This window comes from Tasmannia lanceolata, unplaced genomic scaffold (genome assembly GCF_043159265.1).
Source record: "Tasmannia lanceolata isolate RefF3 unplaced genomic scaffold, GAP_Taslan_0.1 ptg000002l, whole genome shotgun sequence".
NCBI classification, from domain to species: domain Eukaryota; kingdom Viridiplantae; phylum Streptophyta; class Magnoliopsida; order Canellales; family Winteraceae; genus Tasmannia; species Tasmannia lanceolata.
Genome location: NW_027518679.1, coordinates 14057326 through 14078303, shown reverse-complemented (window position 1 = coordinate 14078303; position 20978 = coordinate 14057326). Strand labels below are relative to the sequence as shown.

The following is a 20978-nucleotide window of genomic DNA, read 5'->3' as shown; positions in this document are numbered from 1 at the left end:
GCTACCAGTAATGCCAGGAGAAAGACCTAGATAGAAGGTTCAAGAAGGAATGAAGGAAGCGAATGTCACATGTTATACAAAGGGCATGGATTGGAAAAAACTTCCATATCTCTAGTCAATGGCCCTGGTCACTAGTTTCACTGGTGATAATGTAAAGCCATCGAATTCAATATGAAAAGTGCAAGAGCAATAATCTCAGACCGATCATCAAAATATCAAGGGACACCGATTGAAGGATGAAAGGATGTCCAAAAACCAGTATGCACTCTCAAAGTCAAAGTACTTAACAATATCCAGAAGGAAGAATAATCATTATCTCTTACTGGGAAATGCCGTCAAACTCCGTAAAAAAAAAGTACCAGAGGGACTCTAATGACCTAGATCGATTCCCAATCTGAACATCGGGAGGCCTCCTTTGGCCGAATAAATCCCAAAATTATAACTCAGCGTCAAAAGAATACCAGTTTCCAAACCCTTTGAGCTTGAATAAAATTTTCTTGAAAACCCATCAAACTAGGGGCATCCGCCCGGAGCTACGCTCAACCTAATCCCTACATTGGGGTACGTAGGCAGCTCGGTAAAACCGAGTTCGGTCATTTCAAAAGAAAAGATTCAATGGTTCCAGAAACGAAAAAAGGGAGGGACAAGGTTCCAAAAGAAAAAGGGAAAAATCCCATTTACCTTCAAACTAGGGGCATCCGTCCTGAACTACGCACGACCTGATTCCTACCCTGGGATACGTAGGCAACCTGTTCACAGGTTCAGTCGAAATCTTTGCAAAGCCTTAAGCCATTCTTTGAAAATCCCTATCCCACCTATAAAAGTCCTTCCGGTGTTCAGAGTTAAGGATCTAGGTCCCAAAATTGAAAAAAGAAGAAAGAAAAGAACAGGGTTTGAAGATCTGCTAGACTGAAAACCTGAAAGAGTGGTCTAGGCAAAATTTAAGATCATTCCCCTGCTAAGTTGAAAACCTGAAAGGGCGGCTTAGGCAAAAGCTAAGGGGATAGCCTGCTGAGTTGAAAATTCGAAAGGGCGATTCAGGCAAAAGTTAAGGCTAACACGGTCCGCCAAGTTAAAAATCTTGAAGAGGTGACTTGGTCGCGGCAAGAGAAACATTATGAGAAGGCTACAACCGGTATCAAGACTGAAGATCGAAAATAAGTTCAAGCGAGTTCAAGTATCATCCTAGAAATTTGGGGCATTGAAACCAAGCAATCCAAGGAGTTGTAATCAAATCCTTAAGGCTTTACCATTTTAAAGAAGAAGTCCAGTGTTTATCAATGGAGAAACCACTCTTTGAAAGGCAAGACTTACCTATCAAAAATTAACTAAGTCAGAAGCACCACTGTGTTTGTCAGTGTAGACAGTCAATTTCTATTCATTCTAAGTTCACTCTTTCAGAGTTCCTCAATCCTTTGAATAGTGTCCTTTTCCCAAATTTTCTCTTTAAGAAGAGTCAACCGTCGTCCTTGTGTCCAAATGATGCAACTGTCTCGGTGAAAGAAGACCCAGTGTCGTTACCCTGTAACTATGCCAAAGTCATGCTAATCTTGAGGGAAGGACTTTCGGAATCAAGTGAAAAGGATCCAGTTGAAGCAAAAATCAATTCAGAAAGAGTTCATAAGCAAAAAAATTAGAAAGCACAGTTCCCATAAGAAGATCATACCCCAAAAAGTTATCTTAAGCTTGGAAGAGCCTCGGATGCAATGGTGGTTGAGCCACTTTCTCGAGAAAGGTGAATCATAAAAATTTAGAATTTCCTTCCTGTTCATTCAATACCATCCCTATTAAGAACTATTTGTCTGAATGCTTGTCAAAAGAAGAATCCTCTATACCAGTGTCCAAATATTTCGAGGTCGCAGTTCATATCCTTGGTAAAGAAGATCTTAATCTAAGAAATTTCACGCCCTGTGAGACTTTCTTGTTCATATCCCCAGTAAATAATTAAAAATACAAATGAACTTGTGTAAAAGCTAGTTTACTAGTTCATCAATTACCAATTCCTAATTTGCCAGTACCAGTTCACCGATTGCAGTATTCCAGTTCCATTATTCCAGTATTCCAGTTCTGACATCTGGTACCCAGTATTCCAGTAACAGTGCCAGTATTACAGTATTCCAATTCCGACATCCGGTATCCAGTATTCTAGTTCCAGCATCCAGTAACCAGTTTCAATTCCAATATTCCAGTTCCAGTATCTAGTATTCTAGTATTCCAATATTGCAGCATCTAGTATTACAGTTCCAATGTCCAGTATCCCTATCTCCAGTATTCCAGCATTCCATTTTCCAGTACTCCAGTTCCTGTATTCATGTTCCTAGTATTTCGACACTCCAATTCTAGCGCCCAGTTCCAATGTCCGGAAATCCACTGTTCCAGTACTCCAATTCTAGTACCCAGTGTGTCCTTATTCTAGATTCCCGGTTTTCGGTGTTTAGATCAAGATTCCAGTTCTCCAGTTCTCTAGTCCTAACATCCAGTGATCAAATTCCAATCCCAGAGGAATCAATCAAAATGTCAATCCAATCCAATCCCCAGTTCACCAATTGTCAATTTTTGGCTCTCCAGTTTTCCGGTAATCAAGCTCTACAATTCCCAATGAACCAGCTCTTCAACTTCTCAGTTCTTTAATTCTTCAGTTTTTCGATTATTAAGTCCCTTAATTATCCAGTTCTTCAGTTTTCAGCCCTGCGAATACCAGTCCCTAATTTTTCTACTTCTCCAGTTCTCCAATTCTTTAGTTCATCAAATCTTCAATTCTCTAGCTTCAAGTTGTCCAGTCTTCCGATTCTCCAGTTCACTCATTGTTTGATTATCCGGTTTCTCAGTTCTCCGGTTCTCAAGTCCTTAAGATTCCAATTCTCCAGTTATCAAGTCATCCGGTTTTGAAATTGTCATTCCCAGTCTCATTCTCAATTATCGAATCCAATCATAAAGCTATTAGCCTCCTGTCTTGCTCGCAAATGGGCTAATTCTGTCATTTCCCTTGGGGGCCCGTACAATTACGATATCCCATTTCTTTCGAGTCTGTAAAATTACGGCCTCATTTCTTGCAAGCACGTACAAATACGGTATCTCATTCTTTCTGAGTCCATAAAAAATGGTCTCTTATTCCTCTTTGGGATCCATACAAATATGGTATCTCATTTTCCTTGGGAACCGTACAATTACGGTATCTCATCCTTTTTGAGTCCATTCAAAATGGTCTCTTATTCCTTTTTGGGATCCATACAAATATGGTATCTCATTTGCTTTGGGAACCGTACAAATACGGTATCTCATCCTTTCTGAGTTCATTCAAAAATGGTCTCTTATTCCTCTTTGGGATCCATACAAATACGGTATCTCATCCTTTCTGAGTCCATTAAAAAATGGTCTCTTATTCCTCTTTGGGATCCATACAAATATGGTATCTCATTTCCTTTGGGAACCGTACAAATACGATATCTCATTCTTTCTGAGTCCATAAAAAATGATCTCTTATTCCTCTTCGGGATCCATACAAATATGGTGTCTCATTTTCTTTGGGAAACCGTACAAATAAGGTGTCTCATTTTGATGTCTCATTTCCTTTGGGCTTGTACAATTACAAGGTCCCATCTTTCCTTTGAGCCCGTACAATTGCGGTCTCTCATCCATTCGAGTCCATCCATTCGAGTCCATATAAATATGGTGTCTCGTTTCCTCTGGGTCTGTACAACTGCAGTGTCACGTTCTCTTTGGACCCATACAATTATGGTATCCTTTTCCTTTCAAGTCTGTACAAATACGGCCTCCTATCCCTTTGAACCCGTACAAGTACGAGGTCTCATTCTTTTCGAATCCATTGAAAAATGATCTCTCGCTTTCTCAGTGCCGTTCGATGACAGTGTTGCATCTCATTCTGAATTGTGTAATTTTTGCAATCAGATTGAGTTCATTTTTCCCATTATTTTGAACCACCCAGTCAGGGTGTTCAAGGTAAATAACTCTAATTCTAGGACTTCATCTAGAGTCTCGTATTAGGAAGTGTTTGCATTTAGGTTACATTGAGTGTAGTGAATCGTTTGTTGATTAAAGCTACGCAAAATGGTTCTGTCACTTTTTCTTTGGTATTCAATGGCTACGTCATCTCTACCGAAGAGGGGCGTCTGTAGACACCCCCATTTTGCTACACTTTAAAAAGCAGAAGATTCGATAGTTTGTTAAGTCTCGAGTCCGCATTCCACCTCGGATTAGGCATCAATGCATTTTAGGGTAGATTTCGCCTTGTTGTAGGAATTCTGAAGTTGATCCGTGATCCTAAAGGTCTCTTGAGGTTTTCTTTGGCCTCCGGAAGATGTAAAATCAAGTTTCCAATCGAGTGGGAAAAACTGTTATTTTTGGGATTTTTAGGGTTTTCCTTCATTTTTGCCCATTTTTGCACTACAGAGGTATTTTAGTCATTTTCGATGTCCTGTTTGACCCCCGAGTTGTGTCTGAGAAATCTTGAGCGATTCCATAAATTTTGGAAAAGCTGCTAAAAATAGAATTTATCAGCGGTTTGACTTGAATTGAAAATTTTGCAAAACGAGGGCGTTTTGGGCATTTCCAGGGGATCCCATCTGACCCTGTTCAATTTTCCTTGTCCAATGGAGCCAACTTAAAAAAAATTTCTATTTTCGAAGTTTGAGCAGAAGGCTTTCCATTTTTAACAATTCCCCCTTAAAGGCGATCCAATTTGAGGTAATTTTGGTCACTTTTCGGGTGCGAATTGGTCAAAAAGGTCATTTTGGTCTGAAAAATCATTTTTTCCTAAAGGGTATGGTTCAACCACATGCTAGGGGTGCACCATAGAGGCTACATGGGTTGGGTACATTTATAAAAGTGTGAATTTAAAACCATTTTCTGAACCGTGTGAATAGGCCCATTGGGCTAAAGCCCATGAAGCAGGGGGCCCATGTGGGTTGACCGCCATGGTGGGCGCCCCACATGGCTGGCCCTACATGGGTTGGGCGTCCATCCCTTTGGATAAGGTGGTGACATCATATTTGAAATAAAAATATAATAATAATAAAAAGAAAAGAAGGAAAAGATGAATGGTTGCTTAAAAGGGGGGCCAAAAATGCAATGTGGAATGGGAATAGCATGTCTTGTTTGATAAGAAATAGACAAGAAATTAATATTGGAATCAAATCCAATTTGGAAACAAGAAAGAAATAAAGCAAGAGGGGAAAATTGGAAACAAGCAAAAGATGGGAGCTCTCACATTGGAAACTACTATTTCTCTCTTAACCCTAGTTTTTTTTGTATAAAAATCATCCAAAAACATCCAAGGGAGACTCCCAACTAAAAAAAATTTGTCCACCCCTCTCCTCTCTCTCCAAGAAAAGAAAAACCCTCTCTCTCTCTAAGTTTTGATTCATCTCTCTCAAGTGCTCTACACAAAGGGTTCTTGAATTCTTTATTCTTCTTCTTCAACATATCATACATCAAGGATTATTGGGTCATTCTTTGGGTCTTCTTGAGTGTATAAAAGGGTTGGACAAAGCGTATATCTCGGATTACCAATCCTAGAGACAAGGATAGCGATCAACGGTAAGGATTTCTCATCTTTGCGAAGTAGAAAAAGCATGCTAGGGTTTTACTTTTCATAGATCAAATAATAAATTTTTCTTTGAAATTCCAGTTTGTTATAATATAGATTATGAGTTTTCAAAATCCTAAATTTCACCCAAAAATTAATTTTCCTCCATATAAATAATGATTTTCTTTCTTTTTTATTCAATATGGATTTAAATTGGATTTTCAAAGCAAGTGTTTGAAAACATAGTTTTTTCAAAAACCAATATTTTTTAGGTTAATAAAAATTTGAAAACTACTGGAAAGTTTGATCTTTGACCACGGTTTGACCGCCTCGATTTCCATTTTTTTTTCGAAAGATAACCCAGCAAAGGGTTATTTCTTGAAGACTAAAATGGAACACGGGTCAAATCAAGTCCAACTTTCATGCATATTTGTTTTCAAACCGATTTTTGGATTTCCAGTTCACCATCAAATATTCGGATTTTTTTTATTTTGTTTAGTCCAAATTTAAATTAGTTTAAATTCTGCCTATTTTTAAAAAATACCAAAAGTTTTTAAAAATTGATGAAACTTTTCAGAATTAAAGTTTAAATATAAAGTGAATTGTTTATTAAAAACTATTTAGAAAAGGATGTTTTCTTTACTGTTTTCTAATCGATTCTCCGTTTTGCGTGCTAAAATTCTTTTTCGTATCAAACTTGTGGATTTTTAAAAAATTTCTTCACAAACCAGTAACTTAGCTCACTAGAATGTTAGAGAAAAAATTTCAAAGGGTTTTGAAAAGATTAGATATAGTTACAATTTAATTTAATAAGAGGGTTTCAATTCCTAGAAAACATATTGACCTTTTTGTGGACCCCTATCCCGAGAGGACGGTGAGCGAGGGACGCGAGATCCCCTGTCAATCCTCCGAGACCTCCACAATGTGAAGGAGAGCTCTACCAAGGAACTCTTGAAATGATGCCACTCACAGCATGGGTGGCGAATGTATATGTATGAGATACCTCTTGATCCGGAGACAAAAGCCTCGAAACCAAGACGCACCTAAAATTACTCAGAGTCGCCATCCAAGGAAATGGGCCCTAGATCCCATGAAATACTCTATTGCAACGGATAACTAGAGATACAAAAGGTCTGTGCCTGGTGACGAATGAGGAAGATCCGAAGAGCACCCCCAATACGCCCAAATGCAAGCACATGGTCTCTTATGCCAGTTCTAATTAACTTTGAAGAGTTTTGGGCAAAAATCATGTGAAATGGGAACAATCATCTTCGAGAAAACATCTATCTACGCATGCATGACCCGGGGATGGGCAAAAGAAAATAAACATCCGAATCCTAACTCAATGCATCTAATCCTAACTCATCACATTCAACGAATACAGTAAGCAACCACATACAGAGCTATAACTAAACAGACAATGATAGATATAATGAGATAAGGAAAGCAGTAAAGATCTATATCTAGATAGATAATCAAGATAAGACAAATGAATAAACGCTATAGCTAAGCAACCAAAGCAGTAAAGTAATCACACTAACATGCGAACCTATGCGAGAGATAAGGTTAAGAAAATAACAATCAATCACATGCTTGAGAAGCAAACAAACTGGAAGCGACGTATGAGAAATCTGAGGCAAGCACACGACAAGCTAAAAGATGCAAGAAAAGAAAAGAATCATAAAATCATCGGTATGCGAGAACAAAAAACTACCAGGAAAAAGAACATGGAACACACGATAGGGTCAGAGGGCGATTCAAAAGGAATCAAGCCCAGCGATCCTAATCTGCTGAAGATCGGACAAGTCTCGCGATCGTCATGACCTATCGTTGGGCTCAGTGAGGACGATCCCTGTGAAGGGGTCACGCTACGTCATCGCCCGTTCCAAAACTCGATAAAACGTCGGAAAACCGATGGAAACCGGAAAACCACGATGAAAACCGAAAATGGAATGAAAAGAGGGCTCCGAGTGACCTGGCAATCACCATCCTTGCCCATTTTTGTTTTTGTTTTGAAATGTTTGAAAATATTTATTAAAAAGGTTTGACTAAACTTGGGTGGACCCAAGCTACCTACGCACCCTGTGGAAAGGGATCAAGCCAACATAGTTCGAAACAGCCTTTTCGAAAAATGCTTTTGATGTTTTTGACAATTTTTGTTGTTTTTGGATTTTTACTATTCAATTTTTATGTGTTTTTTATCCCTTTTGATTGAAAAAGGGGGTTTGGCTCAAGTGGTTGCCATCCGTCATAGCCTAAACCCGAGAGAAGTATTCCCAAAATTGATGGAATCCTGAAACTCGAATAGGATCCCGAGGAACGCGAAGAGAATGGTCCCGAAAAGAAAGGAAACCCCTCTAACCCTGTGAAGACCCTGAGATGGGGAAAATGATAGGAAGGGCAAGGGGTTGGCTCAAGAAACATTCCGTCATCGCCGCAACCCGGGAAGACAGTTCCAAAAAAAATTGATGGAGAGATCAAGATCTAGTGACGAACCGAATCACTAAAGTAAGACCCGAAAATAGGAGTAAGCACTAGAAATCTAAGATGAATCTCAAACGTCAGCCCAAAACCCGCAGGGGAAAGAGAGAAGAAGAAATAAGGATGGGTTCCGAGTAGCCTCATCATAACCTAGAACGGTAGTTCTTGGAAAATGTTTTGTTAGTTTTTGGGCCCTTTAATTTTTATTTTATTTTCTGCATTAAGTAAGAGAGCCTTGATATGGGTACTACCTCGTTTTAATGAATGTGCCAAAATCACTTTGTTTTTCGTTAAAGGAACTCTTATTAGGGAGACCCCCAACAATTTCCCAAGAGTGATCAAAGAGGAAACGAGGTGATTATGCGTAAACATCAAAGCAGGGTACTTTCAATATCAATAGCTTGGAGCTAACATTCGCATTGCTACATTTTAGTAAGTCCACAACTTGTCTTGTCATACAGCTTTCCAACAAGGTGGCAAAGGGTTTCATATTTTAAACCACAAATGATATTCTATTGGAAGAGTGCAGGTCAAAGAAGTAGTGTGGCTACTAATCAGTGACAATGCAAGAGTTAGTTCCCCAGTAGGCAAGCTATTGTTGTTCCAAAGGAGAGTTAAAGGATTGAAGCCCAAATGGAGAAAAATGAGAAGTGAAGCTCTCTAATCACAAAATTTTAATATTTGACCTTCACAGATATTCATTAAGGGATACCCTCCTCATAATCATATATGTTGTTAAGCTCATTACGACTACACATTACCAAATCTTATCAAGAAATTTTCCACATAGCCCAGTACCAGTGAAGGCAAATAAATAAAAAAAATGCACTAAGCTTGAGTAAAATTCTAGAACGCATGCTCATTAACCAATGAAAGAAAGAAAGCATTCTAGTAGGATTACTAAAAGTGAAGACTAAGACAATCAGGTTTTGTGCATTTATTCAAATTTAACTACGCAAATATTTTTAGTGTTTGAAGAAGGATGAGATATTACCTAAAATGTTGCCCCAAAGGTCCAGCCAAGAAGGGTGAGGATTGGATTTGGGAGATGGTCAGAGAGATCACGGCCGGATCGAATGGATGCCGTCGGAGATACAAGTAATGGCGATTTAACAGGGCGGCTCGCCGTAATTCATGGAAGAAGCCTTCGGATGGGGTTTATAGAGGGTAAGTAGAGGGGTTTTCCAAGATGGGTTTTGAGGGCTGTGAAGATGGTATTGGGATGGTGGTGGGTGAAGAGGGTTTTGAGGATGGGTTTAGGCTAAGAGAGAATGAGATGGGTTTGGGGTTGGAATAAAGGTAGAAGGAGAAGAGGGTTTGGCGGTCGGAGATGAAGGAAAGGGGTGGCAGATAAGGCAATAGGTGGGGTTGGAATAGGGTTTTGAGGTTGAGGATGGGGCAAAAACAGGGGATAGGGTGGACGTGGCAGAAATGGTTGCTAATGGGTTTTGGGGTGAAGAAGTAGTTAGTGAGGAAGATGGGGGTTAGATGTGGAGGAGGAGAATGGAATGGCAAAGAGGGTTTACCGAAATCTGTTGAGGATGGGTTTGGATTCCGGTGGGGTTTGCCGGATTTCGGCCGGAGAAGATGGGTTTTTTTTTTTAAAAAAAGAAAATATAATGGGTGGGGTTGATGATTTTGAGGATGATGATAAGAGGTTAGCGAAGAAGAAGATGGTCGGTGGGTGGGTGGAGGTGGCACAGCCGGAGCAAATGGCCGGAGATGGTGAAGATGGAGGTGGCGGCTGAAATTGCAGAGGTGAGGGTTGCGGTGGAAGAAGGGTTTGGTAGATAGAGATGGGGTGGAAGAAGAAGGAGACGGCCGGAGGTAGATATGGGGGCCGGAAGTGATGGGGCTTGCCGGAGATGAGAGAAAATGGCTGAGAACTCCCCTCTTCTTCTCCTCTCCTTCTCTCTGTAAGTTTTAGAACATAAAAAAAAACTCCCTTTCTCACGAGCTCCATTTTGGGTTAAATAGTTAGGGTTATTTCCACTGTTGATCTCAACCCTTAATTCGGTATCTTTCCCTCTTGATTGCTCTCAGCCCTTGACCCTTGTATTTGCCCTAATACCATATTAGAAACCCTAAAAATCTAAAAGGCTCTAATCTAATCCAAGCCCTACACTTCACTTTTTTTGATCCTACAGCCCATGTTTATTGCTTGCAGCGGAAGCAACACTCATTTTATAAAAATACCCCTAGGATAACGTGATTTTACCCTCCTACCATTAGGCTCTACTTGCCTTCTCTTCTCATCAATGGGCACCCTCACTTGATTGTTTCGCCCCTCTCTTCTAAAAGGAAAATATGTCTGCCTCCCCTTTCCTCCTCGGACAGCCCTCCTTAGAATATTTTCTGCGCTACAGGGGGTGGTCTAAGCAAGGAAGGGGAAAGGGCGAATTATTTTCCCCTAGCTATTTTTCCAGGAAAAATGATATTGACACATCCATATTTTGATAATTACACTCTCCTGGCTTGTCTTTTCTCACTTGTGGAGTATTATTTTTATTTTTATTTTTTTAAATGTAAAGACCATTTGATATTCCTTTAAATCCCAAAACCAGCCAGGTTAGTGAAAATATAAAAATATGACTGTTCCAATATACATCGGAGCCCGGGGGCCAAACAGGGGGGTGCCAACACCAAAATTCTGGGATATTTTGTAAATTTTATAAGTTTCAGAGAATTGGGGCGATTAAACGGGGGTTATCAGGAGTTCTGGGGATCATCCAGGCTTCTAAGGATTTCAACAATGATCTGCAGAGACATATTTTTCAGGTTCTTTTGCATTGAAGGCTCGGTTCTTCTGAAATTTCGGGGATATGCTTCAGGCACTTGAAACTTGACATTTGAGACTCGAAAATTTGGTTTCGGGACTCAGATTTTTGGGATTTATTCAATTTTTGGGAAATTTGGGTCAGGTCAAAATGGGGTGTCTACAGATGCCCCTCTTTGGCAAAGGGTGCTTGTCGCACGAATACCAAAGCCAAAAGGACAATGCATTTTGACCTGCCCCGAAAATTGGTTAAAGAAGGAAAGCATTAAAGAAAATGATTTTGTGAAGATTGAATTCTTGAAAGAAGGAAAGCATTAAAGAAAATGCCTCAAGGGTCTTGCTCAGATCAGATGCCGCAGGGGACTTTGGAAAGGATGCCGCAGGGGACTTTGGTAATGATGCCTCAGGGGACTTTGGAAATGATGCCTCGGGAAGGCGGTTGATTACAGCCTGTCTGCGAAATTGACCTGTCTGCTAAATTGACTTGTCCGCGAATGAGACACGGCCAGCGGGACTGGAGGTCAGCGAAACGGGAGCTAAACAAAATTTGATTTGTCTGCGAAATTGACATGTCTGCGAAATTGACTTGTCTGCGAATGAGACAGGGCCAGCGGGACTGGAGGTCAGAGAAACAGAAATCAATAAGGATCGGCCTTGATGGCCTGATGAAAATAGTTTGTCTGCGAAATTGACCTATCTGCGAAATTGACCTGCCTACGAATGAGACGCGGCCAGCGGGACTGGAGATCAACGAGACGGGAGCTAAGGAAAATTTGATTTGTTTGCGAAATTGACCTGTCTGGGAAGGAAACACGGCTAGGGGGACTGGAGGTCAGCGAGACGGGAATAAATAGGGATCGGCCTAGATGGCCAGATGAAAATAGCTTGTCTGCGAAATTGATCTGTCTGCGAAATTGACCTATCTGCGAATGAGACGCGGTCAGCGAGACTGAAGGTCAACGAGATTGAAGGTCAACGAGACGGGAGCTAAAGAAAATTTGATTTGTCTACGAAACGGACCTGTCTGCGTGAGACACGGCCAGCGGGACTGGAGGTCAGCGAGATGGGAACTAATGAAATTTTGATTTGTCTGCGAAATTGACCTGTCTGCGAATGAGACGCGGCCAGTGGGATCGAGGGTCAGCGAGACAAGAATCAATGAAATTTTGATTTGTTTTGGTGTAGATTCGAATTGAGAATAGGATTTTGACTGATTCCATTGGGGATTGATTGATCATCTCTTGCCAAGAGAAATTAGGAGTGCGTGCTATCTGCTGAGAACAAAACTTGGATGATTTGCTGGGGAATTGATTTTGATGGAGAGTTCACTGTATTTGAGAGTGGACTCAGCTGGAAATATTGATTTTGCTAAGGAGTAGATTTTGTTAGAGAGCGGACTCAGCTGGGAGTTGACTCGGTTGGGGATTTGGAGGCTTGACTCGAGATGTGCACATGCCTCTCTCGTCTCAACTTGCTGGAGATATTGACACTGATTATCTTTGTGTGCTTGACATCTTTTATGACGCAAGTCATAAAAGATGCCCCTAGTGTATTGTGCTTCCATGACAAGAGTATAACAAGGCAATGTAAAGCTGATATTTCATTTCATGAACACTGGGATTACACGAGCTTTTGCTTCTTCTTTTCTTTTCCTTTTTCTCTCTCTTTTTTTTTTTTGGTTTAGAGGGAAAGAAAACAAACACATTGCTGATGTAGCCTGAGAGTCTTCCTTCTAGTTCTGCTCGTTTATGATGCTAAGATCTCTGACAGACATGGGCAAAGTAATCTCCAGCATTTTTTGGATTATGCTCTGACTCGTTCTGGTCTTTGAAGATGCCGGTCTTTCTCCGCATGTCACCCCAACTTCAGGAAGAGACTAACTAAACTAGACTTTAACGACTTACACTCGACCAGACACACAAAAGACTGAGACTTCAAAGAGAAACTTGATTTTCTTCTGGACCTGATGAAACCAATTAATATTTTTAGCATTTTGAATGGTAATGGTCGCCCACTCTTAGAATATTTCAAATACCATGTTTAAAGGCATTACTTTCGTCTCTCGGAATTTGCGTCATGGTCATTATACCCTTTAGATTGCTCGGTTTTAAATGCCCCTAGTATAGAGGAATCAAAGAAGATCTTGCTGGCGCTATTCAGACTCTGATGGTGCCAACTCTAATGCTAAAGGTTGTGCCCATTTTCTGATGCTCTGCTTCTTGCGAGAAGGCACTGCCATTCGACCAGATCGCCCAAGCGGGTTTTCGATCTATCGGACCGCTCAGCCTTGATTTTTGCCTGGATCACATTTTTCACGCTTTTGGTCCAGCAGGCTAACACCCTAATTTTTGCCTAAGTCGCCCTTTCGGGTTTTCGACTTAGTGGGTGAATTACCCTAACTTTGCCTAGACCGCCCTTTCGAGTTTTCGACCTAGCCACTCCATCTCTTTTTCCTTTTTTTTTCTTTTTTTTTATGCCACAAACCTTTGCCTATTGCACCAAAAGGACTTTTTAGGTGGGTTATGGGTTCAAAGGATGGAATTTTGCTTTAGTTTTCAAGGTTTGAAGGTGATTGATTTTTGTTTGGAAGAGCGACCGAACCTAGATAAACCAGGTTGCCTACGTACCCTGGAAGAATAGGGATCAGGTCGGGCGTAGTTCAAGGCAAAAAAAAATGCCCCTTGTTTGAGGTTTTGGAAGACTTTTGATTTTGTTAAGGCTCAAAAGGGCTGCGAAAGATTGTCGTATTGGTTTTTCAGGTTTTTTTTTTTTTAAGGTTCTAGCTGGCCAAATGAGGCCTTCTAGTGCTCTATGCATAATATTTCTTGAGTTGGTCCAGGTTTGTTGGCTCTGTTAATTTTTCACCATTTTGATCGAGGAGTCTGACAGCTTTTCCTGGCAGGACTTCGTGCACAATATAGGGGCCTGTCCAATTGGGCTTAAACTTTCCCCTGGGATCATAGACCGGTGCCCGAAAAGTTATCAACACGAGGTCTCCTTTCTGCAAGTCTCTAATGCGAACTTTCTTGTTAAAAGCTTTCTCGATACGGCGCTGATATCCTTGAACATGATATAGAGCTTTCAACCGTTTCTCATCAATCATGTGAAGCTCATGGTATCTGGCTTGTGCCCATTCTGATTCTGGCAAGTCAGCCTCCATCATCACTCTCAAAGAGGGAATTCGCAGTTCTACAGGCAGGACAGCTTCCCTTCCGTACACCAATGAATACGGAGTTGCACCTGTAGAGGCTCTGATAGACGTCCTATAGGCCCACAGAGCATACGGGAGCTTGTTCGACCAATCTTTGTAGGTTTCGGTCATTTTGCTGATGATAACTTTGACATTCTTGTTGGCCACCTCAACAGCTTCTTTGGTTTGGGGCCTGTAGGGCGAAGACTTGTGGTGCTTAATTTTGAACTCTTCGCATAAGTGTGCCACCTCCTTCTTGAAGTGAGACTCGTTATCTGAGATCAGCTCATGTGGTACTCCATATCTGCAAATGATGTTTGATCTGATAAACCTTACAACTGAAGCAGAGGATAATGAGGCATACGAAGCTGCTTCTACCCACTTGGTGAAGTAGTCAATGGCAACCAGAATGTACTCATGTCCGCTCGAGGACTTCAGCGATATCTTCCCAATAATGTCTATTCCCCATACTGAGAAAGGCCAGGGCGATGTAAGAGAATGCAACTAAGATGGCGGCACGTGAATGAGATTAGCATAAACTTGGCATTTGTGACACTTCTTTACAAAAGCATGACAATCTGCTTCCATCGTCGGCCAGTAATACCCAAGTCTTGTGATCTTTTTTGATAGCATTTTTCCATTCATGTGCGGTCCACAGAGACCTTCATGAATTTGTTCTATGATTTCAGCGGCTCGATCTTCATCTATACACAAGAGCTGGATCCCGTCGAACGATCTCTTATATAATTCTCCACCACATATGATAAAATTAGAGGCCAACCGCTGAAGTGTTCTCCTCTCTTTTCCCGAGGCTTCGGTTGGATGCCCCTTGCCCGAAATGAGATATCTTATATCTGTGTACCATGGCTTGCCATCTGGACACCTCGCTGCTATTTCTATTGCATTAACATGTGCCGGCGCCCATTGCAATCGTACTACCAAAGGCTGAACCTCCATTGTCGCAGATAGTTCCAACATCGAAGCTAAAGTAGCAAGGGCGTCAGCGAAATGATTCTTCACTCGAGACAGGTGAGTAAATGAGATGTTTCGGAATTTGCTGACCAGAGACCCCAAGTACTCATGATACGGGATCAGTTTATCTTCTTTTGTTCCCCAACATCCTTTGGTTTGACAAATAATCAGGATCGAGTCTCCGAATACATCGATGTCTTGGATGTTTAAAACCAGAGCTGCTTCGAGACCAGCAATGCATGCCTCATACTCCGCCATGTTGTTTGTACACTCAAATTGTAGCTTGATTGATATAGGGGTATACTCCTTTCTCGGCGATACTAGTACTACCCCTATACCACGACCTTGCTTGTTCACAGCTCCATCGAAGTACATAGACCAGGTCGTCCCTGGGGCTTCGTCTTCTACGGTCATTATCTCTTCATCCGGAAACTCTGTTTTCAAATACTCAACCTCTTCTACGGGTACTTCAGCCAACTGCTCAGCTACTACCCGCCCCTTGATTGACTTCTGAGTGACGTAAGTGATGTCAAACTCAGACAACAATAACAACCACCTTGCAGTTCTTCCAGTGAGAGCTGGTTTCTCAAACAAATACTTCAAGGGATCCATCCGTGAAAGCAGCAAGACCCTATTCGATAACAGATAATGCCTCAGCCTTTGAGTAGCCCAAACCAGCGCCAGATAAGTTTTCTCGAGCAGGGTATACTTCTATTCATACTCAAGCATCTTCTTACTGAGATAATATATAGGATTTTCTCGCTTCGACTCTGGATCTTGTTGGGCCAACATGCATCCCATCGCTGTATCAGTCACAGACAGGTACAACAACAATGGCTGGCCTGGCGTAATTGGTGACAACACTGGAGGCGAGGTCAGACACAACTTGATCTTTTCAAAAGCTTGCTGACACTCCTCATCCCATTTCTTTGATGCATTTTTCTTCAAAAGCTTGAAGATCGGCTCACAAATAGTAGTCAACTGTGCTATGAATCGTCTCAAGTAATGCACCTTGCCAAGAAACCTCTGATTTGCTTCTCCGTTTTTGGTGGAGTCATTTCTTGAATAGCTTTTATCTTCTGAGGATCAACTTTGATTCCTCTCTGACTCACCAAGAAACCCAATAACTTCCCTGATGTAACACCAAACACGCACTTGTTTGGGTTAAGACGAAGCTGATACTTTTGGATACGCTGAAAGAACTTCCTCAATGACACAACATGCTCTTCTCTGGTCTTGGCCTTGACTATCATGTCATCCACATAAACCTCTACTTCTTTGTGCATCATATCATGCAACAAGGTAGTAGCAGCTCTCTGATAGGTCGCTCCTGCGTTCTTAAGTCCGAACGGCATCACTTTGTAGCAATATGTTCCCCATTCAGTTATGAAAGCTGTTTTGATCATATCTTCGGGCGCCATCTTGATCTGATTGTATCCTGAAAACCCATCCATGAAGGAAAGCAATGCATGACCAGCTGTATTGTCCACTAGGATATCTATGTGCGGCAGAGGAAAGTCATCCTTCGGACTTGCCTTATTCAGGTCTGTGAAGTCTACGCACATACGAACTTTTCCATCCTTTTTAGGCACCGGTACTATGTTTGCAAGCCATTCAGGGTATTCCACCACCTCGAGAAAACCCACTTCTAGTTGCTTAGTAACTTCATCTATAATTTTCAAGGCCCACTCAAGTTCCGTTCTCCAAAGCTTCTGCCTTTTCGGCTTGGCACCCGGGATTAAGGGAAGCCGATGTTGGACAATGTCTTCGCTTAATCCCGGCATGTCTTTATAGGACCAAGCAAAGACTTCTTTTAATTCCCTAAGTAGGTCAGTTAATTCCTCCCGTTCCTCAGGGGATAATGTTTTGCCAATTCGTATTTTCCGAGTTTCGGTTTCATCGCCAATATTTATGGTCTCTATTTCTTCTTCAAGTGACTTTGCTCGATGCTCCTCCCCCTGTTTAATCATATACTTGATTTCAGGGGGAGTTTCGTCGGCATCCTTATCCGAGGAGGGTTCTTTATTATTATTATTATCATTGAATTCATCAGATAAAGAAGCAGACATAGAGACATATTGAGAAGAGATATTCATTTCATCAGAAACTGCAAGTACATCCTCAGACGCGCCTAACTCAGGCTCAACATTGGACTCGATAAGGAAAGAAACAGACTCGGCATCGGTCCCATCAGCGGACTCGAGCTTAACAGTAGCTACATCAGACATGACATCAGACAACTCAAACTCAACTTCCGACACATCAGCAGACTCTGACTCATAACCAGACTCCATAACATTGGAAGACTTATTGACAAGAATGTCATCATACTCCATAACAACCTGAGGAAAGACATAAGAACTCCAGTTGGTGAGGTCTCCTTCAGCTGAGGTGATCATGGCTTGCGGGTTCAGAAGCGGAGCATCTTCTCCGATCATAGCTACAACCGGTGAATCGATCTTAAATAGAGACTCCAGAAGGTACGGTTCCATAAGGTCAGCCCAGTCTGATTCAGATTCCTCTTCATTGATCTGCAAGGAGGGGAATTCATCCGGTAGTTCCATCTCAAAGAAGATCTCAAACCCTGGTAGCTTTTCATGGGTTATTGGATCGACCCAAGGCTCAGCAAAACCACAAAAGGCGAAATCCTCCCCTTCTTTCCTGTAATGTCCATTTCTCAACAAACTGTAAAACCTACTCGGCTCACCTATCCCCAAACAACGAAGTTCAACCTTTCTGCGTATATACTTCTTCATCTCACTGATCTCTTCATTTGTAGGTTCATAGCCCAAACCAAACAGTCCAATTGCTCTGCCCATGTTCGGCCACTCAGCTACACCCTGATGGTGGCGACCTAACTCGGCTCCTGGAACATAGCCCTGCTTGTGCATCATTCGGACTACTATGGGATTCGAACTTGTAAGGAAAGTGAGAGGTTCGTTCATAGCTTCTTCCACTAATATAGCTGTGACCTCCAGTGAGAAACCAGTCAGACTGACATCTTCATTCTTTTCTAAAGCGGCCGAGATGATGAGCTCCTGAGAAATTTGGCCAACTTCTAGGTCTGGGTCTCCTCTAACCGTTATCACTCTGTTACCCTTAATAAATTTCAGCTTTTGATGCAAAGACGAAGGTACCACTCCGTATTTATGAAGCCAAGGTCGGCCCAAGAGCAAATTGAATGATGGTTTAATGTCTAACACTTGAAATTCGATTTCAAACATTCCACCTCCAATCTGGATTTCTGTGGCTAAAGTTCCAACAACATCACGCCTCGTACCATCATAAGCTAAGATGCCTTGTTCAGAAGGGATGAAATCACCAGGTTCAAATCCTAAGGCAGTAGCGGTACTCAGAGGACAAACATTCAAAGCGGATCCATTGTCAACTAAAACCTCAGGAACTTTCTTCTCATTACAGAAAACGGTGACTCGGAGCGGGCGGCTATGATTGCGACCTTCGAGAGTCAAGTCTTCATCAGTGAAAGACAAGGTTTTGGAAACTCGGGCCATAGCTACAAGTCCGACCAACTGATCTGGAGTGATATCGACAGACACTTTAGCGGCATTCAGCTCTCTAAGTATAACCCATCGGTGCTTTGCAGAGTTCATAAGCAAACCCCAGATTGAAATATTTGCCTGAGTTTTCTTTAACTGCCGAAGGAGGTTTTCGTCTTCTTCATCTGACTTCGACTTAAACAACTCTGATGCTCTGGCCAACTCAGCGGGATTCTCAACCCTTAACTCGGCTGGTTTAAAGACACGCCCGCCGCGAGTAACATGGCAGACCTCATCACAAACAATCTCCAGATCCTCTTCATCAGGCTGAAAAATATAAGGACGAACTTCATGATCTCCCTCATCAGGCTGGAAAACATAAGGAATTCGGGCTTCCTGATCTTCCTCATCGGGCTGGAAAACATATGGAGTTCATGCTACTTGGTGGACAGTGGATTCAACATTCTGATAGACACATGGGTAAATCACCTGGTCTTCCTCATTAAGCTGGAAAACATAAGGAATTCGGGCGGTGTGATTGATGATAGGCTCAGCAAGACACTCTTCTTCCTCTTCTTCAAAATTTAAGACATAGGGAGTTGCAGGAGTTATGGCACAAATAAGAGAGGTTGGATCAACAAAGGGCTTGTCATCAGAGATGGCTCCTATCTCAGGTGGAGGGAGAGCGATATGTCTGGGTAAGGGATTTCGAGTGACGTTAGGTTCAGGTAGAACAAGGTCACCCACCGCTAGCAGTTTTTCGATTCTGTATCTCAGGGCTATACAACGATCAGTATGGTGTCCAGGACCTTGATGGTACTGACAGAACTGGTCTTCTCTGAAACTTCTGGGAAGAGGGTCTGGGGGAGGTCTTGGTGGTAAGAGTTCAATTACGCCATCTCTGACAAGATTTCTCATGATTGATGATGGGGTGTAAGGCAACGGAGTGAACTCTTTCTTTGGCTTTTGAATGGGTTTTTCTCCTCCCATTACTATATTTCTTGGAGGCGGGCGAGAAGTCCCCAATTGATTCACTTCTTTGGGAGCAGTGATAGGTCTTTTACCCTCCTTCGGATTCACGTAATGCTTCAGAACTACACCCTGTGCTAAAGCATCTTCTGTCATGTTCCCAGTGTGGATGAAATGCTTAAAATCCGGATAGTACTGAGTAGCCATATACTGCGCATAAGGGCCGGAGAGATTTTTGACAATAATGCTGAGCTGGTCTTCTTCAGATGGGCGGTTAGTCTTCTGAGCTGCCTTTCTCCTCCACTCCTTAACAAAAGTACTAAACGGCTCATGGATCTGTTGCTTGAGCATTTTTAGATCGCGACGAGTGACCTCAACCCCGTCATCATAAGAGAATTGTTCAATAAAATTTTCAACAATGTCCTCTCACGTCTTGGTATAAGATGAATCCAAAGTCAGAAACCATTTACACGCCACGCCTGATAGAGACATTTGGAACAATTTAGCCATCTGCGGAGAATTCAGACCGTACTGCTCAAGCGCATTGATGTACATCTTCATATGACTTCTAGGACTCCCAGATCCGTCATACTTGGCAAAGTCAGGGATTTTGAACTTGGGAGGGAGAGTGACGCTAGGGAAGATTGAGAATTCAGACACGTCTATTTTCCTTGGATTGTGATTTTTCAAATTCAGAAGCTCGAGAGCCAACTGGTCTACTTTCTCAGATAACTCCTTCTCTTTTCCGGCTCTAGCAGGAGATGGCGGAAGATTTCCTCAGCGTACTGCTCATCATCGTAATCAAAGGCAGGAACTTGCATGGATCTGACTGGGATATGGACTCCAGTTGGAGGATTCTGGACTACAGGGTCCTTCGAGGTTGAAGACTTCTCATTTGCTTGACCCTCCAGACGTGTCACTTTTTCAGTAAGGGTTGACACCTGTCTAGTAAGGTTCATCATCATTTCTCTCATTTCAGTCATGAAACTACTCTCAGTAGACTCACCCATTAGGTTAGGATTAGAAGATACTGGTGAAGCAGAATAACGACTTAGTCTCGATGTTTGACGAGACCAAACCGGCTTAGAAGCGGTAACTTTTCGGGGAGCGATGTTTAAACGATCGGGCAAAACTCCTGTCATGGACATCACAAACACTAGGTTTTAATAAGAGGTAATCATATGACAATATCTCATGCAAATTGAAACAAAAGATTATACAAATGCATCCCTTCCCTGGGTAAATCCAGCAGCATAGCAATCGTGAGAAGGGTCACGACGGCCTATCACACCTAAAAGAATTGCCATTACACTCAAGGTGTGTCGGATAAAAAGAAAAATCCGACAGCATAACGACAGTACATGGAGACAGGGTAACGTAAGCACATGATTTGTTAACAAGCCTAAAAGGGTGATGACCACCCTCAAGGTATTTAGAGAAAATTCGGCAACATGACGGCCATACTAGGAGATGTGGTACGATAAGCACATGGTTCGTCAACAAACCTAAAAGAATAATGATCACTCCAAGGTTTTTAAAGAAAATCCG

General features: G+C 41.9%; 2 protein-coding genes across 2 annotated transcripts; both read right to left on the bottom strand.

Moving 5' to 3' along the window:
• Positions 1-2022: 2022 nt before the first annotated feature.
• LOC143888433 (uncharacterized) lies at positions 2023-15576 on the bottom strand. Its single transcript, XM_077392855.1, has 4 exons — positions 14655-15576; positions 14408-14462; positions 13690-14296; positions 2023-2145 (listed from the first exon to the last, which is right to left on the bottom strand). Exons 1-4 carry the CDS (start codon positions 15574-15576, stop codon positions 2023-2025), a joined length of 1707 nt encoding a protein of 568 aa, XP_077248970.1.
• Positions 15577-15962: 386 nt separating this feature from the next.
• On the bottom strand, positions 15963-19781 carry LOC143888427 (uncharacterized). Its single transcript, XM_077392841.1, has 3 exons — positions 18951-19781; positions 16773-18875; positions 15963-16688 (listed from the first exon to the last, which is right to left on the bottom strand). The coding sequence occupies exons 1-3, from the start codon at positions 19779-19781 to the stop codon at positions 15963-15965; spliced, it is 3660 nt and encodes a 1219-aa protein (XP_077248956.1).
• Positions 19782-20978: the final 1197 nt, after the last annotated feature.

What these genes read in the sequence shown, in the direction of transcription:
- LOC143888427 (XM_077392841.1), bottom strand. Translation starts at nt 19,781, where the DNA reads ATGCTCAAGCAACAGATCCATGAGCCGTTTAGTACTTTTGTTAAGGAG. An exon ending in AGCTTAATGAGGAAGACCAG is followed by an intron (nt 18,876 to 18,950) that starts GTGATTTACCCA and finishes TATGTTTTCCAG; the next exon opens with CCCGATGAGGAAGATCAGGA. An exon ending in TACTTAGGGAATTAAAAGAA is followed by an intron (nt 16,689 to 16,772) that starts GTCTTTGCTTGG and finishes CCGGGTGCCAAG; the next exon opens with CCGAAAAGGCAGAAGCTTTG.
- LOC143888433 (XM_077392855.1), bottom strand. Translation starts at nt 15,576, where the DNA reads ATGGATCCCTTGAAGTATTTGTTTGAGAAACCAGCTCTCACTGGAAGA. An exon ending in AAGTCCTCGAGCGGACATGA is followed by an intron (nt 14,297 to 14,407) that starts GTACATTCTGGT and finishes CATCATTTGCAG; the next exon opens with ATATGGAGTACCACATGAGC. An exon ending in AAGTCCTGCCAGGAAAAGCT is followed by an intron (nt 2,146 to 13,689) that starts GTCAGACTCCTC and finishes TGCTGGAACTAG; the next exon opens with AATACTGGATACCGGATGTC.